Source organism: Chaetodon trifascialis, chromosome 2, assembly GCF_039877785.1.
Source record: "Chaetodon trifascialis isolate fChaTrf1 chromosome 2, fChaTrf1.hap1, whole genome shotgun sequence".
Taxonomy (NCBI): Eukaryota; Metazoa; Chordata; class Actinopteri; order Chaetodontiformes; family Chaetodontidae; genus Chaetodon; species Chaetodon trifascialis.
Window position 1 is genome coordinate 19131190 of NC_092057.1, and position 19300 is coordinate 19150489.

The following is a 19300-nucleotide window of genomic DNA, read 5'->3' on the forward strand; positions in this document are numbered from 1 at the left end:
TTAGCTGGTCGTCTGTGGGTGAATCCTCCCTCCTCTTTATCCAGATATGAGACTCCGCTGTGGTTCCTTTGTCCAAGACACTGATGGGAAAATCATGTCTCTTATCTTGGCCCTGGAAATGAAGCAATGAAGCCAGTAACGTAGGGCCTTGAAATGGAAAAAAAGCACCATGCCAGCAGGAGCCACTGAGTATTTTTTCAGAGACATCATAGTAGCTGACCTGAAAACCTGAAAATAAATGAAGGATTTAATACTTTATTAAATCCTTCATTTACAGACCTGCAATTCAAATGTCCTTCTCAAGAAAAACGACATAATTATATGTTTAGGCATTGTTGTTTTTAAATTCAATTTTGAAGCTGGCATGAGTTTTGACATATTCACACTGTGTAAAATATGGATTTGGTCCGTCCGTCTTTCTCTATGGGATCATCGACAAACTGTTAATGTTTACACACCCAGAGTGATTTGAATGAAGAAGAAAGGTTCATATGAGGTCAGTCGTTCCTCCACATTCTCCTCTAATGATGTTTGGCCCACTCGTTGGCTGATAGAGCACATACTGGAAAAACAATAATTGGTTTATATGTGTGCGTGTGTGTGTGTGTGTGCATGTGTGGACAGACAGATGGCCGTTTGCACCACAGTCCTGCCATCTGCTAAAATGAGTCGGTAAGAGTAGACGAGGGGGCAGAGGGATTCTTTTGCGAGGGTATGTGTGTGTGTGTGTGTGTGTGTGTGTCTGAAGCAGGCATGTGTGGAAAATGAAGAATAAGAGGGTGCAGTCTTGTCCCTTATGTTACACCAACTAAACACAGTTGATTATGCCTCCATACCAGTTACCAGTGTCTGGTCATTGCAATGGATCAAACGAATGTGTTACAGGGTCGTTACTCTGAGCCAACAAGGACTGTGCAGATTCCATAGCAATAACACTTTGGGGTTTGGTTACAGACCTTTGTGAGCGTAAAAGAGTACTCCACCAATTTAGCATTGCACTCCTGTAACATTGTTGGATGATGGACAAAAAAAAAGATCAAAATTTCAAAATCAATGCAGCAGAACCAAAGATATTGTCTTATTCCATACATACAACCTGATGCCCACATTACCCACAATGCAACGTGACTGCAGACAGTTCAGTTAGATTTTCCGGTCTGTCATGCTAACGTGGCCTCGAGGTGCTAGCCTCAAGTAGAAGAGCGGGCTACAGAGGTGTGGTAAGCTCACGTCTTTCTAATGTCCCACCCCAAAAATCCTCAGCCCCAACCGAAGCTGACTCAGGTGACATCACTTGAGTCCATTCATCAGATGCTCCCCTCTGGAGCCAAAAAATACTTTATACAAGTTTTTTCCACACACTTATTCCCCAAGAACTGTAAACAGGCATTGATGTGTAAAATCAGTGGAGTTTCCCATTAAATCCACTTTTAGAGCATTTTTGTTTCACAAATAAAAAAATCAGTCTTGAGAGTACGGATGAATGAGTCTTAAAATATGTTCTGAAGTGACATTAAAATCACACTTTAAGTCCAGCAGGATGTGTCATCAAGTTACTATGAAAACGTCACGGCCCACTGGGCTGTGATGAAGTGATGCTGAAGTGTACTTTCGGTGCCATTTACTCTGTTTCCAGGCTGTCAACTCAGTAGATGTAAAACTCATCTGTGCAATCTCTCGTCTCTATTTCAGTGGGGAATCTGAGCACAGAGGCAGCACAGTGTAAGACAAACCGAAAGGAAAAAAACTCAACATTTACTGTTTAAAATAACATTTGGCAACAGTTCATGCAGGCAGAAGGGAAGTAATACGTACCTTTTATGCTAATAATCCTTCTAGCCTCTTTTGCACTGAAGTACCCTCACCTTTCACACCTCACAGATTCATTTTTAGATTAGCTCAGTGAGGCTTGTGCAGACATGGTGCTTAGCTGACTGATTGGCCCCTCTGTTGGGAATGTATATGCAACTTTTATTGAATCATTAGGGACACTCAAGTCTTTGCAATAATTGGCACACACTTTAAAAACACTCCAATACACTGCTGATCTGAGCCAGGATCATATGCCATAACTGAGGTTTGCAGTGATAATTTAGGGATTTAGAGAATATGACTGCAGCTTTGTGGTTTACGGGCAATTAGCCTCTGCAAAGAACACAATCATCCGTTGAGAAAACCTTCGGTAATGGAGCCTGGAGGAGCTTTGGGTGAACTTTCACCTCCTGCCTTGATGGTGTGAAGTGTTTTGTGTTGCTACACAGCAGACTGCATCACTCAGCGTAGGGAGATGGAGGAAACATACTTACAACTGAAGATTCGAGGGAAAGGGCAAATTGCCTCAGATGAATTCTGTTATTGGCAAGCTAAATTGATATTCTCTGTGTTCTCCAGTCCTTGCAATTAAAAAAATGGTTCATCTCTTGAAACAAATTCTCTCTGTGTCTGTATCTGCGTCGCTGTCTCTGCACAGGGAAGGTTTCTATTATAGATAATTAGCATCATAACTGGGCAAGATGTTTCTGGAAGACACGCAGTGACCGCACAGAGAGTGTAATCACAGAGCTCCTTCCATCTCCTCTTCGTTTATGGAGTTGAGTCATCCCTGTCCCTCGCCCCCACAGATCCAGCGAGGGGCCTGCAGGGATTCCCCAGAAGGCCGATCCCTTGGAGTCACTGTGTTTATTGTTCATCAGGGAAGGCTTTGCCTCCAGGACATCAGAAATAGAGAGTACATGTTGGGTGTGTGTGTGTGTACAGTGTAGCTAGTTTAGTTCTAGTCCATCTGCAGGATAGTAAAGAACTGAACAGCAGCTGCCACATAGACAAAACTTAGAGGCTGAGAAATAGTGAGAGGCTTTTTTTCTTGTTAAATCCTACTGGAAGCGAAAAAGGGGAGAGAAAGACAATAGCTGGCAGGAGAGATGACTTCTACTTGCAGTGACATATACAACAACCACGAGATGGAAACCCTTTGTGAGTATCTGTTTAGTTGTCTTTTATGTCTGTGGGAGAGCTTGACTGTTTTAGACTCTGCAGAGGCAAGAGGGACAACTGGTTTCCATTAAGGCCAATCAAGCTGAGGCACGATGCATCCTATCTTGGATGCACAGAAACATCCCAATGAGCTGGTTGAATATTCCCCCCCACCCACTACTTTCTTTGTATTTTATTGCAAACCTCATTCTTTATTTGAAACAAATCTGCTGACTGGACGCTATTCCCACTTGTTTCGTTCTCTTGAGTTGAAACAAGTTCTCGCCTGAGTGTTGCTGTGGTTTAGTTTTAAAGAAGCGTTGCTTTTGTGGTAGTTGAGATGGCTACTCAGTCTCTCCATCTTCCTACGTCCTTGATGCAGTATTAAGCAGTCCAGCTGGGAAAGCTTTGCCGGCTTAAAACAGAGCAAAAGACAACCTAAGGCACACACTCCCCTATAAACAAATGCTCTGACCATAAAATCCGGTCAGTTTATCTTCTGTGAGGCCAGTTTTTACTCTGTAAGTGAAGTAGAAAGTTGATGAAAAGGCAAACACAGGCCTGAGTTATTGTAACCTTGAGGTAAAGTGTGCAAGCCGGGGTTCTGAGGCTCAAACCTGGACTGTCAACGTGCGAAGTAGCTCAAGATTTATATACAGATTAATCCATCTGTACTGTTCATGTATGTTCAGTGACTTCAGCCAGAAGGGGGTGGTTGAGTCTTGGAGGCCACTTCAGGGTGTTGAGGGAAACTATCCTCACTCATCACACACATGCTGTCTCCATTTGCACCACAGGGGAGCAGAGCAGCCACAGCAGAAAAACACAACAGGAAGTCTCCAGCAGACCCAGATATCTTCCCAGTAGATATTCAGGCCAAGCCAGATGTTCTTCCTCTTCCCCCTTCTCCCTCTTGCTCCTTATTCTTCCATGCACCACCCCCCCACCTCTTCTCTGTTTTCTTTGCCTCCTCTTTCCCTTACTCCCTAAATTCTTCCTTTCTGCCCTTCTTTCAGCAATGCCTCGTTCTGTGTGTCACTGATGCTGCGTACCCGAAAAAGGTTGAGTACATAGTGTGTCAAATGCAGTATACCTGAAATCCCAGGATGTCCCACTGCATCCAGTCACAGCAGTACGCAAGCCAGCATGCTTTTCCGGCTATTCTGACCCACAATTGTCGCAGAGAGCAGGGTTCATTCGTGATGCAGCACCCATTCCAAATGGCATACTTTTTCTTTTTGCATCAAATTTCATGCTACAGACTGCAAAGGATGAGCCAGAGGGTCAAAATTCCATATTGACGACGTAGTATGCTCCAGTTATACACATACAGTACATACTGTGTTAGCAGCTGCAGTACATGCAGTAAAAGTAAAAAGAATGAAGTAAAAGTATGCGATGTGGAATGCAGCCACAGTCACCAGACCCACTGAGTCATGGAGGTGACTCTTTAAATCAGCTCCATATGTGCTCTGGCCTGATTCGATGTCCTTAAGCAATCAGCCTTGATCTCCAGGCCAATCACAGAGCTCCCCGATTTGGCCCATGGCATGCCAGTCATCACTGCATGTTAGTCTTTACTTGCCTCTCCAGCCCACATGAGTTGATGCTACCAAATATTTGGGCCAAAAGGGCCACCATGTTTCGAAAGAAAAAATAATGAAACACAGCAAAAAATCCCTTAATTGGAGCTTTGCGGAGCAGCAGTAAGCACATGACTTCACTGCAAAAAGATCTGACTTGACCAACCTTTTGTAATTAAAACATGGAGGGAGGTTTTGAAGGGGTATCTCAATGCTACAGCTACTTTCTTTTGCTGTTTTCTGAAATGTGTTAGTGCCTGTTCTGGTATGACTATGTGTAATGTAAAGCATGCATACACACAAACAGACATGTTGAATGCCCCCTGCCTCACACAAGCTTTGATTGTGTTTTGCTCAAAGCTCTGTTTTAGGCTCTCAGGACGGCGACCCCCTAACATGCAGCAGACCTCCTTTGATCTTAGGTTCCCACAAGAGGAAATGGCAACTTCAGACACTAGTGGGTTGTGGGTTACACTGACAACACTTTTTTGTTTAGTGAGAGATATATGGAAAATGTTTGCTTTTCTGAACGGAGATATACAGCGGGAATGTGTCAGACTTTTTGCCCATGGAGGATGTTCTTCAAGCAAGAAACACATTTAATTTTTGTCCTTTTTCCACACTGGAGATGAAAGATTCAGGTCTGATCTGAAGAAAAAAGAATTTGCAGAGAGAAAGTCAGCTGCACTGAATCAATAACCATACAAGCTTATCAAATATCGACATGCTGGAGAAGTGATAGTTGAACCAAACCCATCAAAATGTTTAAATTATGAGGCTGACAGGTCATGGATGTCTGTCGCCGTTCATACACGGCACACAGGAGAAATTACTATAAAACATGTTGAGCAGATGATGTTACCTGTCAATTGTGTAAATCAATCTAAATGTAAAAATATTCACTACTAAATTGAGTCAACTGCATGATTTGTTAATAACATGACCTGTATCACTGGGAATAAATTGACACTGATAACAGTAATGAATATGTGCCAGTAGCGTTCAGAACAGATTATCTGATATAAACAGACGCGTTCATGCTTCTGCACATTTACATTCACAATGAAACCGCAGCCGACTGTCAGCTTCAGCCCCAGCTTTGACAGGAAGGAAGTATTTTCTGCTGAATGTTACGAGACTCTCAGAAAAACTTGAGCCATATAAACAAAGGAACAAATTAATCACTCTCTCCTTCCAGTCAGTCGAGATCAAATCCATTTTATGACCAGAATCTTTCTTTAATCATAAAGACTATTCTTAGAAAAAGTCTTTTCGCACGTCAAAAAGCTTTTCGCAGTCGGCGAGTTGGCTGTGATAGATGTGAATCTCTCTGTTGTGGGTGAACTGGGACACAGGAAGCACACCAGATCAGAACATATTTCCAGAGAACATTTGGGTTTTGGAACCACTTTCATCTGTTTTGCAGTCAATATTGACTTCATTGTAGCCTGATTCCCTCAAGTTTATTTCATGTGTCTGTAAGCTGAGTGCTAGTAGGTCACCATGGCAAAAGACAAATAGAGAAAGAACAACAGCAGCACAGAGCATGCAAAGCCATCAATGACTATCAGTTAAGTTGAGCTCCTAGTCAGGAAGTCTTCTCTCTAAAAGTAGGAGTCTGAGGATTAATATATGATTATAGTTTGTAGGTAGGTGGGAGCTTAGCTTACGTTATCTTAGCTTGAGTTATTTTAGCGTAAAGAAACACCTAGTGTGAGTCTCTCTAATGGTCAATGTCAGTACACCCATAGTCCAGCACATATCCCCTGTAAAACCACAAACTGTCATTAATTAATGAGCTCTAGAGGTGCTGTAACTTTGGAGAGAGCTAGGCTAGCTGTTTCCCACTGCTTCCACTCTTTATGCAAAGCTAAGCTAAGCAGCCGGCTCTAGTCTCATATTCAGTGCACATACATTTTGAGCATGGTATCAATCTTTTGATGTAACGCTCAGCATGAAAGCCTGGCAAACATTTCAAAGTCTTTAAAGAAGTTTTTTTCTCATCTAAACTTAGAAGTGCTCTGTTCTTCGACCACAGTTTGGAGGGATGTTTTGTGTTTGTCAGTGAGAGAGAGAGAGAGAGAGAGAGAGAGAGAACCCTGGAGGACTGAAGGAGGGAGATGACCAAATGTTTTCAGCACACACACACACACACACACACACACACACACACACACACACACACACACACACACACACACACACACACACAATCCACTACCCAGTAAGTGAAATAAAGCTGTGGGAGGGAGAGAGCAGATGGACACACACAACAGGGAAGTAAGGATATTGCCTCTTGTCTCTTGCAAACAAGCAAGCACACACACATTCACCCACTCAAACACATGCACATACACACACACGCACACACAGAAATTAATGAAAATAAATGTTCCTGTAGCTTATTTTGCCATAAACACACTCTCCCACTGTCTTTTTTTTTTTCATTTAGATTAAACAGCACACACACACACACACACACACACACACACACACACACACACACACACACACACACACACACACACACACACACACACACACACACACACACACACACACAGTGGTGATCGCACGTGGTCCGAGATAGCCTGCTATGTCCACAATGTTCTCCATTCACTGTCTCTGAATGAGGGGTGTGGCTGCTCGGGATGATGGTCACATGACCGAGCTGTGGGCGTGGCCAGGGGGAGCAGCAGCAGTCCAGCCTCACCAGCTGGAGCTGTGATTGAGAGAGGAAGAGAGTGAGAGAGAGGAAGAGGGAGAAGAGAAGGAGAGGAAAGGGTTGGGTGAGTTGTCGATTTTTATTTTTGCCGTGTGCTTTTCTGTCCGACAAGCAGAGCTGTGAATGATTTTGGAGAGAAGAGATAAAGGGGAGAAAAGTGGGTGGGAGAGAGGAGCAGAGGGGGCTGAGGATGGATTTGCTCTGAAGCTGTTGGTGTCAAAGTTAGTTTGCCAGGTGTCTCGTGTGCGCTGAAGTTTTGAGGAGGAGAGTGTGTTTCTGGCAACAGATCTGTGGAAAACCCCTTAATTTAGCATGCAAGCCTTGTACTTTCTCATTTCTTTTATTTTTTCTCTATTTTTTCCCATTGTTCAGCCATCAGGGAGAGTTTGGGGGGTGATCACTACCACTTTACCCCTCCTCCTCCTCCTCCTCCTCCTCCTCCTCCTCCTCCTCCTCCTCACACACTCCTCCTCCTCCCCTCTCCTTTTCTTTCTCCCATTGTGTCTTCAGCTCTGGAGCATGCATGAATAATCAATCTGCCATAATGGCACAGAGTGTTGACCAATCAGGATGGCCCCTATTACTCTTTAAAGTCTCAGGTCTCCTGGGCTCTCTCCAGCCATGTTTTCTCCTTTAGCCTCAGCTCTCGTCACATCAGACAGTTTCCAGCCTGACTTTGATCCAGCACAGTGGATTAGCCAGGCACTGATGGAGCCAAGCTGTTTTGACGTGATTTAATTTCGCCAATCCCTCGCGTCCGCTCTCCAGAGGGTTTGTTGCCAAGTTCAGGGAGAGTTGAAGAGTCGAACCGGTCATATTTTCACTTTGAGTTTTGCTCTTCCACAGGGAATTGTAAGAACTCCTCTCTCCTCCAAGCTCTTGTCAGTTGCTTCTGGTGGGAAGAAAATTAGGTTGTGGTTAGTCAGCTGTAATTCTGGGCCCTGGAGGACAGCAAAACTTCTCAAGTATCAACTGTCCTCCATGTTTTCAGTGTCTCACGTGGTCAGTGGACAGTGGGTGAATAGTTGCTTTGTTGGATGCTGCACCCAGAAAATCAAGTCTTAGCTGAAGTAACATTAAAAAAACCACAAATGCAGCTTTCTGCTCCCTTTGCAGTCTAGTCATTATCAGAGATGTTGACAGTATATTTGTCAAGTGACACATTTGACCTGAAACACTGATTAACTTTGGCTCTGCTCTCGTCACTGTAACCACATCACAATGCTACCAGAGCATTCTTGAATTAAGAAATTAATTTGGATTTATTTTCCCACAGTGCTCAGCCTGCAGTGTCTCTGCGCAGGAGCTCTGCAAACTCCTAATGCTGCCTCGTATCTGATTTACATACAGCATTATTACAATAGGCCTCACAATAGGCGCCAGTTAAAGCCACTCAGCCATTGTTTGCTTGTTGCTGATCACATTCGCTTGCTGATGATAAGTAATTCAATCAACCACAGATAAACACTTCCTTTGGATTGTTTGGGACCAGCGGCATGATGTAAATTCACACACAGGTTTTTTCTTGCTGTGATTAAAGGCCTGATGTCATCATCAGTCCTTTCCTGACAGATATCATTCGCACGCAGCCCTGTTTAGAGTTAACCTGCTGTTGGACACTTCAGTGCACTTTGGACCAAAGAATTCACCCTAAAGGCGGCAGAGCTGAGAGGAGGAGAGGCATGAGCATGTTCTACAGTAAACAACCAGACTGTTACTCTGAAAATATTCTTTCCCACATTACAGTAGGTCCACATAGTCCTCTAGCTAATTGTATCCATGTGTACAAAATCTCACATGGTCTTTTTTTCCGGTTCCATCAGCAAGCAAAGAATGTAATTCTTCTTCAGTGCTGCTCTTTTTGGGTTCCCTCATCGGCACACTGAAGAAGAAAATGATGGACTGTCAGTCTTTTTTGTAAAGCACTCAAGTTATTCAAAAGGACTCAAACCTGGCTCGTACTGTGTTATCACTCTAGCCGCTCACAGAGGATGTTTTCTGTTCTACATGTAGGCCGCAGAAAGGAGGAAGTGGGACGTGTCATGTCCTGTCCGAGGTGACAGGTTGTCAGCCTGCCAGCACTGGAGGGGTGGTCCTCTCCTCTGCAGCGCTGTGGCAGAGCCTCAAAGCATTATGGGTGATCCATCACAGTGTTTTTGATCTGCGATGATAATGGGAATGTACTCAATGTGGTCTCTGGCTTACACTAAACACTACATGCTTATTTACATTTGAATCTATTTCCAGCTTGCAAATGTCTTCTTTTATGAAATGGAAGTTCCTAATAATCACTGTGGTTTTAATTGACCAAATTAGGTTTCTGTGCAGAGACGGAGGCCCCTTACACCACGTGCAGAACACTCTTTACGCTTCTGTTTGGTGCACACATTCTCGCATCTGTTGGATTTCTTGGTTTCACACACATGGTTGTAAAGTCAAATGGTGAACCAATGAAGGGAACAAATTAGCAGTGAGTTTTATGGATGACTTTCGGGTGTGAAAAAAAGAGCCATCTTCAAGTGCAGCTCTGAACACTACAGCGCTCCTCATTTCCTTTTATTAAGCGCTCTGCAGCATCCAGCACTGAAATATTCGAACCAGCTGGCCGCTTTCCCACTTCATACTTGGTGGTTGTGATTTATTGCTGCATTGGCTCTGTTTGTCCTTTACCCTCTACCGGTTCCCCTCCTGCAGATGTGGATGGGTCTGTGGCCGGACCTTCCTTGTTCCCCTTCTCTGTTTCTCAGAAATGTTTGGGTTGCGGTCAGGTAGCCTACAGTATACTGAGGGCTGCCCAGAGCAGCGGGCTCTTACTATTGTAAGCATCACAATGACTGCCCTGCTGTGCTGGGCTTAGCTTTCTCATTTTCTCAGTCTCTGCTTACAGCTATCGATCCAAACCATGCTCACTCATGTCGTGTTTTCTTGCCCGTCACTGTTTTTGCAGCATTCATCTCACATCTCATCTCTCCCCGGTCATGCCCTTTACCTCAATGACCCTCCATTTACACTCTTCCTCTCCACCTCCTCTCACTCTTTCAGTCTTTTTGAGGTGTTTAGGGACAGCTCGTTATCTGCACTACCAGAAGTTTCCGTGCGCAGAGCTGTATTTCAGCACCATCTGCTTGGCTCCACATTAGGCCAGGGGTCGCGTTCTCAGTGGGCCAACACAAGTGAAAAGGCGGAGAGATGAGGTGGGCCAGTGACATTCCTCAGACCTTTTCTGAAGTGTCGATGTGTGTTTGTGTCAGCTGTAGCTGTCATCGACCTCGCCGAACCTCATCGTCTCACATGGCAGAGAGTTGTTTTGGTGAAGAAACACGTCAGAATTTTGAAGCGCCACGTTCTACTGGTGTCGACGTATGGATGAAGGATCGAGTGAGAGGGATTTCCTCTTGGATGTGGATGATCGTCCTCTATCCTCCCAGCTCCCTTCTGTCGAGTCTGTCTAGCGGCCTGTGCTGCTTTAAAAGCATCATACCACATCAGGCAAGAGCTGGCAAATGCTTTCACAGAGATTTAAGAAAGACTTTTTGGAACACACTTTGGAGTTATGGTTGGCCCAATATCATACCATTACAGGGTGTAGACAATAATATTAACACCTCGTGGAAATGGACTTTGAAAGGAAAATGAAATAGGGTATCATATCCTTCATGTCAGTTTCAACTTGTGATTGCTGTTCCTCTGTCTGGCATGCATGGTCATTATTTTGACTGCAGACCCTGACATGAATACCTCTGATTTGGACACAGTTTCAAAGTCTTGCATGCGCACCAAAAGTTGATTTCCAGGTCTCAATGTACTGTAGCTGACAAATGCTAATTGACGTCCAAACCAGTATGGCCAACCGTGTAGTGGTGTTTGTAGTCATGATCGCTTCCAAGTCATTTTCTGTGAAGGTTTTACGTTACAACTGGAGTTTATGGGGCTTTTTTTGCAAATGCCACTCAAGTCTAGAAGCCTTTCTACCAAAATATTAATGTAAAAAGAACAAATCAAATGCCTTACTCACATGTCATGGAGGAGTTTATTTTCCAAGTAGCTCTGCTTTTGGCTGATGTCTTATTCTTGAATGGAGCTCTTCCCGTAAAGCATATTCTAGCTTTTACCATGCGGGCTTCATCTCTGACAAATGCACTGTGGGTTTAAGCCATCTATATGCTCTGCATAACAGATTGTGTCACAGTTGGGGGTAAGCCACAATTGTCTCACACTGTGCCTGTCTGTATTAGTGCTATTGCTCACTATAAGGAAAATAAGTCATTAGAATAGCTCTGAAAATGGGAGTGATGTGTTTAAATTGAAACTGAAATGAGTTGTGACATGTGTTAATGGGCTCTAGTTGGCGAGCCGGTATATTTCTCATTTGAGACTCGCACCCTTTACCTGTCCGAACTCATAAAACTACTCCATAAAATTTTTTAGATGACATTAAATTGTGCATATGTTAATCCTGTATTCATGTGACACATTTATGACTGTCAGTTAGCTCTTGTGCTGCCTCCTTCTTCCTGGACCCTCCATCCATCTCATCCAGATGGCAGCAGGCATAAAACTTCATGATCTCTTCCTCTTTAGGGGGAGCCACCAAAGGGCCAGTGGAAATGTCATCTCCGGTTTAAAAAAGAGAGAAAAATAGGAGGAAAAATAGAGGACAGGGACAGAGAAACACACTTACATAGACACACTCAGGAAGGGGAAATGTGCAACTGACGTGCATCAGGGCTGAGATTCAGGGGATTAGCCTCATGGAAAACGTGTTTATTAAAAAAATAAGACAGCTTACAGATAGAGACAGTGTTTAAGAGCTGTCAGTAACAGTGTGTGAGTGCAAGAACAGACATGATACCTTCTTTTCCCATTGCACACCACCCCAAGGAGTGACTGGACAGCTTTTGAGCATATGCTTAGACAGACTGAAGGCAGGGAGTGAAAACACATGTTCGCCTGCAAGCATTTGTATAAGACACAAGACAACGGTATGTTTCCTTTAAATAATAACTATCAAAGTTTGGGTGTCCCACACAAAGTTTCTTCAAAATGTGGTATTGTTGGCTAGAGGTCACAAGGTTTAGTTGTTAACAACCTCACTCATGATCCACTCGACTGAAAATAACGTTGAGGTGAGTGTTGTCCCTGGTCGAGGCCCACTTTGTGATTGAGGCTTGGCCATAATGTTAAGTTTGGTAGATTTCCTCTAGAGTTAAGTGAAAAAAAAATTTCTGCTTTGTCAAATTTAAAAGGCCAAGTCTCCATTTGATTATTGATATAGTTTTCTGATGTGTCTCACTGCATCAAAGATCAATCCCACGTACCGGCTGCAGAGAAGAGGACCAGTTAATTATTGTTGAAGTCTCATTTCATAGCAACTGCAGTCTGCCTATATTATGCACAATAAAACGTTGTTGAATTGTTTGCATCCAGAATTAAAGAAATGATGGCCAGCTATAAAATCCTCCCACACAGACCAGCTCTTTATGCAGAGCATCAGTCATCAACCACACCATTTAAACAGTTTGGCTCATCTGCACTAATTACATGTTGTGCATGCCATGAATCATTTTACTGATTTCTGTAAGTCTCCTTCACCCCCTGTCTTCTTTCACTTTCTGCAGGATGTTTACAATACCAATACTGTCAGGGCTGCAGTTTAAACAGTGACATACCTACTTTCTTATACAATTTGAAGCAGGAATGAAAAGTGGCTCTTGTGGATCGAGAGAAACTGAATTGCCTTGGTTTTTAGGAGTCTTCTCAAGAAGACAATGGAGGCTTTGTTTCTGGTATTGGCACGTTCAAGTTTCACTCAGTGAATATTAAATGTAGGGTTGGATGTGATGTGCCTGATGGGATTTTAATGAAGGGCTTGAGAGGGGAGTGTTGAGTTATGTGTGAGCTTGAGTGGGAGGGGGATTCTCTGTTGCAGCTAAACAGAAACTTGTATCTACTGGAAGGGGAACAGTCTGTGTTAGTTTTCCAGGAGGGTTAGATTACAGGTCAGATTAAGGGAGGAACAAAGTGGGTTTGATGCTTCAGGATGGTGGTTGCTGAAATCTGTCAGCTAAGTGTTTACATGTTACATACTTTTTGGAAAATTAACATGATGTATTTCTTTTCTGTAAAGGTTGAGGCTAGACAAGAATGCTCCCCGAGAGATGTTTTGTGTTTTCTGGTCTCTGCTGAGCTATGCTGGCATTCAGGTTTAAGAAAAATGAATAAATAAATAAATAAATGAATAAAAAATTTCCAGGAAATCTGTTGAGCACTGTCTCACTTCAGGACTGTGCAATTTATCAGTTTTGTCCAGCCAAAAATAATGTAATGGTGACAACTGAGAGATTTAACGTCATAAGATTTATGCAGTTTTTCAAAAGCTTATTCGCACACAATAATGGCACTGATGCACAGTAATAACTTATTTTACCTCACTATGCACTGCTACTGTACAATAGATAGGGCATCATAAGAGATAAGCAAGAAACATATCCCATTGGAAACTACATAAAAGACTAGTTATTCATTAAAGGAGGGCTTTGGTGTCTTTAGTATTGCACTCCCATAATGTTTGAGGGCTTATTAGAGAGTTTTTGAAGAAGTTGGGCTGAAATTGAAGCAGAAGCAGCTGACATATCCCAACTTTTAGTGCTTCATGATTCAAAACACTGGATCCTACAAATCCCATAATGGTGGTAGTATTTTTCATTTTATCCTCCCTCCCGGGTAAAATATCCACATCTTTCAAACTCCATGGCCTGAATTAACCCTGATTTGACGAAGCTCCCTCCACAGCCACAGAATACACCATACAACTGTTTGGTCAAGCTGAGTCGTGCTCCTCGTGACAAGCTAGCTGACATTCATGTATAAAATTGTTTGAATAACCCTGTGGGTATGAAGTTTTCTGGTGCGGATGTAAATGCTGTGGTTTTTTCTGCTGTGAGGCCCTAAATGACAAACAGGAAACCAAACAACTGCCACAGTGTAGATAAAACCTGTGACAGGAACTTATTTTTCATTGAGTGATATACGAGTGAAATACAGCACTCACCAATAAGACAACACACTGCAGATCCTGAACAAACAACGTGATGTCATCTTCAGATATGGAAGGATGCATATTTAATAGCCAATGATGAAACCTGAAGTTCAGCTGTAAGTGCCTTCATTTGAAGATAAAGCACTGCAGCCATGTCTTTGATGGGATCTATCCAGTCATGCAAAGAAAAAACTGAACTCATCTCCATTCGTTGAACAAAGCTCTCAGATCAGCAAATCCTAAAGTGCTGCTTTTGCTTGTCACGAGGCCAAAAAAAAAAAAAAAGAATCCTTTGCCGGGTGTATTCATTGGAAATGATCTTCTCACATAACAGCTGTTTGCACTTAAATAAAGCTGTTATCATTTGGAGACTTTGTATCGATGAAGGGAGATTAGATCAGGCCAAATATGTGTTTTCTCACTGAGGGGTCAGTTGAGGATCACTGATGCACCTGCTTGGCCCTCTGCACAAGTCTGATTCCCATATTTTTCATTTGAATGAACTGTGCACCCCACTGGCTCGCTGTGGCTTATTTTGGCATCAGTTAGATAAAACAAAGCTCTTTGAAGGAGTTCGGTTCCAGTGAGATCTGACTCATTGTTCTATTTTGATGCATCCGCTGGGTCCGTCTCACTTGAGAACAGTTTGGATTCAACGGCTGAGCCGCTGCATCCTGATCTGAGTCATACTGTATGTGGCCTCTCATTTGTAATGAGGTTACTCGTCCAGAAAAGGTTATCAACGCTTTCTTTGTGGGACATCGAATGCAGATCTGACTCATGAAGAGACCCTTTAGAGGCTGATGTTGATGCAAATGACGGAGCCGTCACTCATCACATAAATAACTATGTGAAAAAGTGAAAGATTATTGCTCATGTCAACAATAAAAATGAACAGACAGACTATATGAGACAGAGAAGTGGCAGCGGGGCACCATCGTTTTGTATTTCGCTTTTCACTTGTTTGTGTTCATGTGTCTGCCGCATTTGTCAGTTCTCGTTACCACGCCTGTGTGCTTGCCTCTGCAAGTGTCACTGTTTGCCTATTCTTAGAGAGCAGCCATGTAAGCCAGCACATGGCCCAGAGCTGGCATGGCCACGGTGCCCAGGAGGCAGTTTGGCTGCAGACCTGGAGTATGTCATTAGAGCTAATCTGCATTCTGTCACTCAAAAGGCCACTGATGCAATCGGCTTCAGTGTAGCAGAGTTCAGGGCAGGTTTAGCCAAATGACGCTCTGTGACACTATGCAAACATTTGCAAATACGTCTCACGGACTAAAGATAAATCGATCCAAATGCCTCAGGATTATTTTATCACTTGCAAGACGTTGCGTTTCTGTGTTGGGTTTCTTGCGGCCAACGATGCAGCACTAAATCAGCTCCAGCCCACTGTGATGGGGTATTAACAGGAGGCTCACATTACAGCTTGGATTGAACTGTACCTCTTTTCTAGTGATAAAATGAATGCCCTGGCATAAAGGGGAAATTGCCTCTCTGGTTGTGCAAATCATTGTGCAAAAAAAAAAAAAAACCTGGTATCATATACTGACTGATAGTGGGCCCAGGGGAGTGGATTTTTCTTATTTTCCCAACATTTTAACAGTGGATTTCCTGAGTTTTAGCCAAGCCGCATGTGGTATCACAGCACACTTAATCATTTAACCATTAGACTGTCTGACAATGGATAGTTGGACAGACTGTCGGATACTTTGGAGACTGCTGGAGGTGTGGCACCGTTTCTCATGGTCCAGACTCATCAAAACCCTGATGACGTTGGATTTTTAAGGTGTGCAGAAGGGTGAGAGTGTGATGTGAAGTGCGCATGTGTGATGCAGAAAAGGCTGTGATCATAGCGTACATGCTGATTCGTTCACATGGTTTAATTAAGGTGGCTACATTGAGTCGTTTGAGCCGCAGCATCAACTTTCAGCCTCCCTCAGTGTGTGAATGTGTGTTTGCGTTCTCTGTGAGACGAGTCCCAGTTGAGCCCTCAAATTAAAAGCACCCACGTTACAAGTGCTGCACAGAGTGGTTATTAGCAACACTGTTCCCAGGACGAAGTCTCAGAGAGCAAAAGGCTTTCTTTCTTCTTGTGGAAGTCTGTACTTCATACTTGTAGTTAAAGCTAGAAAACTAATAAGTAGTAAGCTCTCCTGTCTTTTCCAGCCGCCCACTGTCAATCTGTATCTCCATCTGAATGTTTCTGTCTTCTGTAAGGGCACAGGAAGACGAAACGTAGATACCAGAAAATGTTCCACTGTTGGTTGTGCTTCATGGCCAGCAGGCACAGGGTTGTGAACATGTGTCAGAGGCAGGCTGACACTGTGTCATGTCAGTCATGTTCTTCTAGGTTCTATGTTCTAGCCTTGTATGTTCTCGACCAAAACATTAAAGCTATACTGTACCTGGCAGAATCGTCTGCACTAAGCTTCAGGTATATGTGTCTGTGGTTTGTAGTGTCTGAGACTGCAAACCTCACACAGGCAACACCACAAGTTTCTGGCACAGGAAATGTTGTCTCCTCCTACATGAAGAAGAGTGTGAGTTCCTGCTGCTGCAAGCACATACTAGCACACTTGGCAGAGTTGATCTGTGTTGTAGTTTGCTCGTTGCAGCGGTGCTTCGGCACACAGCCTTCATCTTCTCGCAACTGATCCTCCGTAAAGTGAGGTAAGCCGTGATTTGTAGCTGGCAGCTCTTCTTCTCAACTATGTCTGTCCATTTTCTCTTCCTCATTCTTCAATCTACAGCTGTGCTGCTTCACTTCACTTGCAACTTCCACGTCATTTATTTCTGAAAAGTCAGAGTTTCTCTCATGGGCTGTGCTGCTAACATGAGGTTGTTGCTAGTTGAAATTTATGCAACACTAAGGAGCAGATGTGTGCCTGCTCACAATGATTCATTGGTTAGTTTTACAGTTGAGAGTATGCGCTGGAGTGAGCACCACTGGGAAAATAAGAATTCTTTATCAGACCGCTTGGGGAAAGTTTATCTTGTTACTTTATGAGTGCATGCACACCTGCCACATGTGTGCACATGTGTGTCCCTGCTGGGGTTCTTGGCAGATAGTGTAAATGACAGATTATCACCTTTCAGTGTTGTCTTGTATAAAGGCGAGTGCTCATAGATTTTGAGTCGGGTGTATCCTGTTTCACACAGGAAATGAACTGCTCCGATTAGCATCTTCTTTGGTGTTGACACTGAACTTCTGCAGTTAAAATGATTTCACTTGCATTGGCACCATGAGCCATGCATGCTCACCTGAACCAAAGGGATCTAAGACATAAATTAACATCTCTTTCTATCTCACCTGCATCTCTCAGGGTCAGAGGTCAATCTGAGCCACAGCAACATGTCTGAGTCCGCCAAGCCCCACCACCCCAACCCACAAGGTAAGGGGGAGAAGCCGCATGGCAGCGACTTCAGCTACGTGGGCATCGATGCCATCCTGGAGCAGATGAGGAGGAAGGCCATGAAGCAGGGCTTCGAGCTCAACATCATGGTTGTTGGTGAGTCTGACATAGACGTTGCACATTTTAAATTCAGCATTTCATAGAAACAGCCCAAAGGTCTCATTGTTCACCTGCAACTAATAAGAAAGAATAAAAGAATTTCTGCTCTCATGGTCTCCACATTGGAAATATTGAGACCATTTGCAGTGTTGTTTTGTGTAGTTAACCTTGTCTCCCACAAATTACATTCATATGCTGCTAATTTGCAATAGCAATATACTGGCAACATTTAGTGCCATTGCCAGAAGCAGAATCACGATTGCACAGTGAGAACTAGTGGGATGTCAAAGTGGATGAGGCACAAACTTAGCCACGACAACCATTTCCCCTTACCTTAACCAAGTGGTTTCACATGCCTGAACTTTACCAAGACTTAATTATGCTTTAGCTGCCACGAGTAGGCATTGTGAGGGCAAATGTATTGTAAGAGGCTGAAAACCTTTTCTTGCTAACGCTAAATGACTGCATATAAATACATCTTCTTTTTTTATGAGAAAGGTTGGTATGATGTTAAGATTAGCTCATATATTCCCATCCAGCCTGACCTTGAGCTTGACATTGATCTTGATTATGCCTTCATGTTAGATTTGGATAAAAGTCCTGAAACCTAAACTGACACAGATGTATCCGAGAGGACTCGATGCTGTAATTGTTGCCAAATGTTTCTAACAGTTATTGACTCGGTACTGAATTCAGCAAAAAAAAAAAAAAAAAAAAAAAAATAGAAAGAAAAGAAAAAGACAAAAGACCAGATGCTTAAAACATTTTCAATTTAGGCAGCAACAACATAAATGCAGCAAAGCAGCTACAGTAAGTCTCCAGCTAGAATAAATAACACACAGTCCAAACTTGTCATTGTCACAGAAAACAGGGTGGAAAGCTGAAAACAGTGTTCTTCGTGAAAATTCTCTCTTTATAATGAAACTTCTCCTTGGCAGACCTTTGATGCCCTGTTATAAATAACAAAAGAAATTAAAGCTATATGTGTTACTACTGCAAGACACAGCTTATATCCATTTTAGACAAGACACAGGCAGTTGACTGGACTTTCCAGCATGAGTGCCAGGATTAAGGACACATTACCCACATTTGAGTCTTTTTAGTCTTTTAGTTTTGAATGTTTGCTCCTACAGAGGCTGCCGGCTTAAATCTGAGCTAAAACATAAAGCTGTTTTCTTTTTATTTCCTACATTTCTGCCTTATAGGTTTGTATTTGAGGTGTATGTAACAAACACACACACACACACACACACACACACACACACACACACACACACACACACACACACACACACACACACACGCACGCACACACACACACGCACACACACACACACACACACACACACACACACACACTTGAGTGGATAAAAGGAGGCTGTCAGGCTGGGAAAGTGGCATAATGATGGCAATTACTCTGACAAGCTGAAGCTCACTCTAGAGAGCAGCTACACACCGCCAGTTTGGT

General features: G+C 43.2%; 1 protein-coding gene across 5 annotated transcripts in view; it reads left to right on the plus strand.

Moving 5' to 3' along the window:
* Positions 1-19300, plus strand: part of septin9b (septin 9b) — a 74495-nt gene that overhangs the window by 38653 nt on the left and 16542 nt on the right. For 3 of the 5 annotated variants that reach the window (XM_070976288.1, XM_070976279.1, XM_070976271.1), the window contains exon 3: positions 17644-17829. In XM_070976288.1, coding sequence (XP_070832389.1) covers positions 17644-17829 — 186 coding nt within the window. Of the gene's footprint in view, positions 1-7264; positions 7346-16910; positions 16991-17643; positions 17830-19300 lie in introns of those variants that run through there. The other 2 variants (XM_070976295.1, XM_070976303.1) reach the window with 2 other exon arrangements.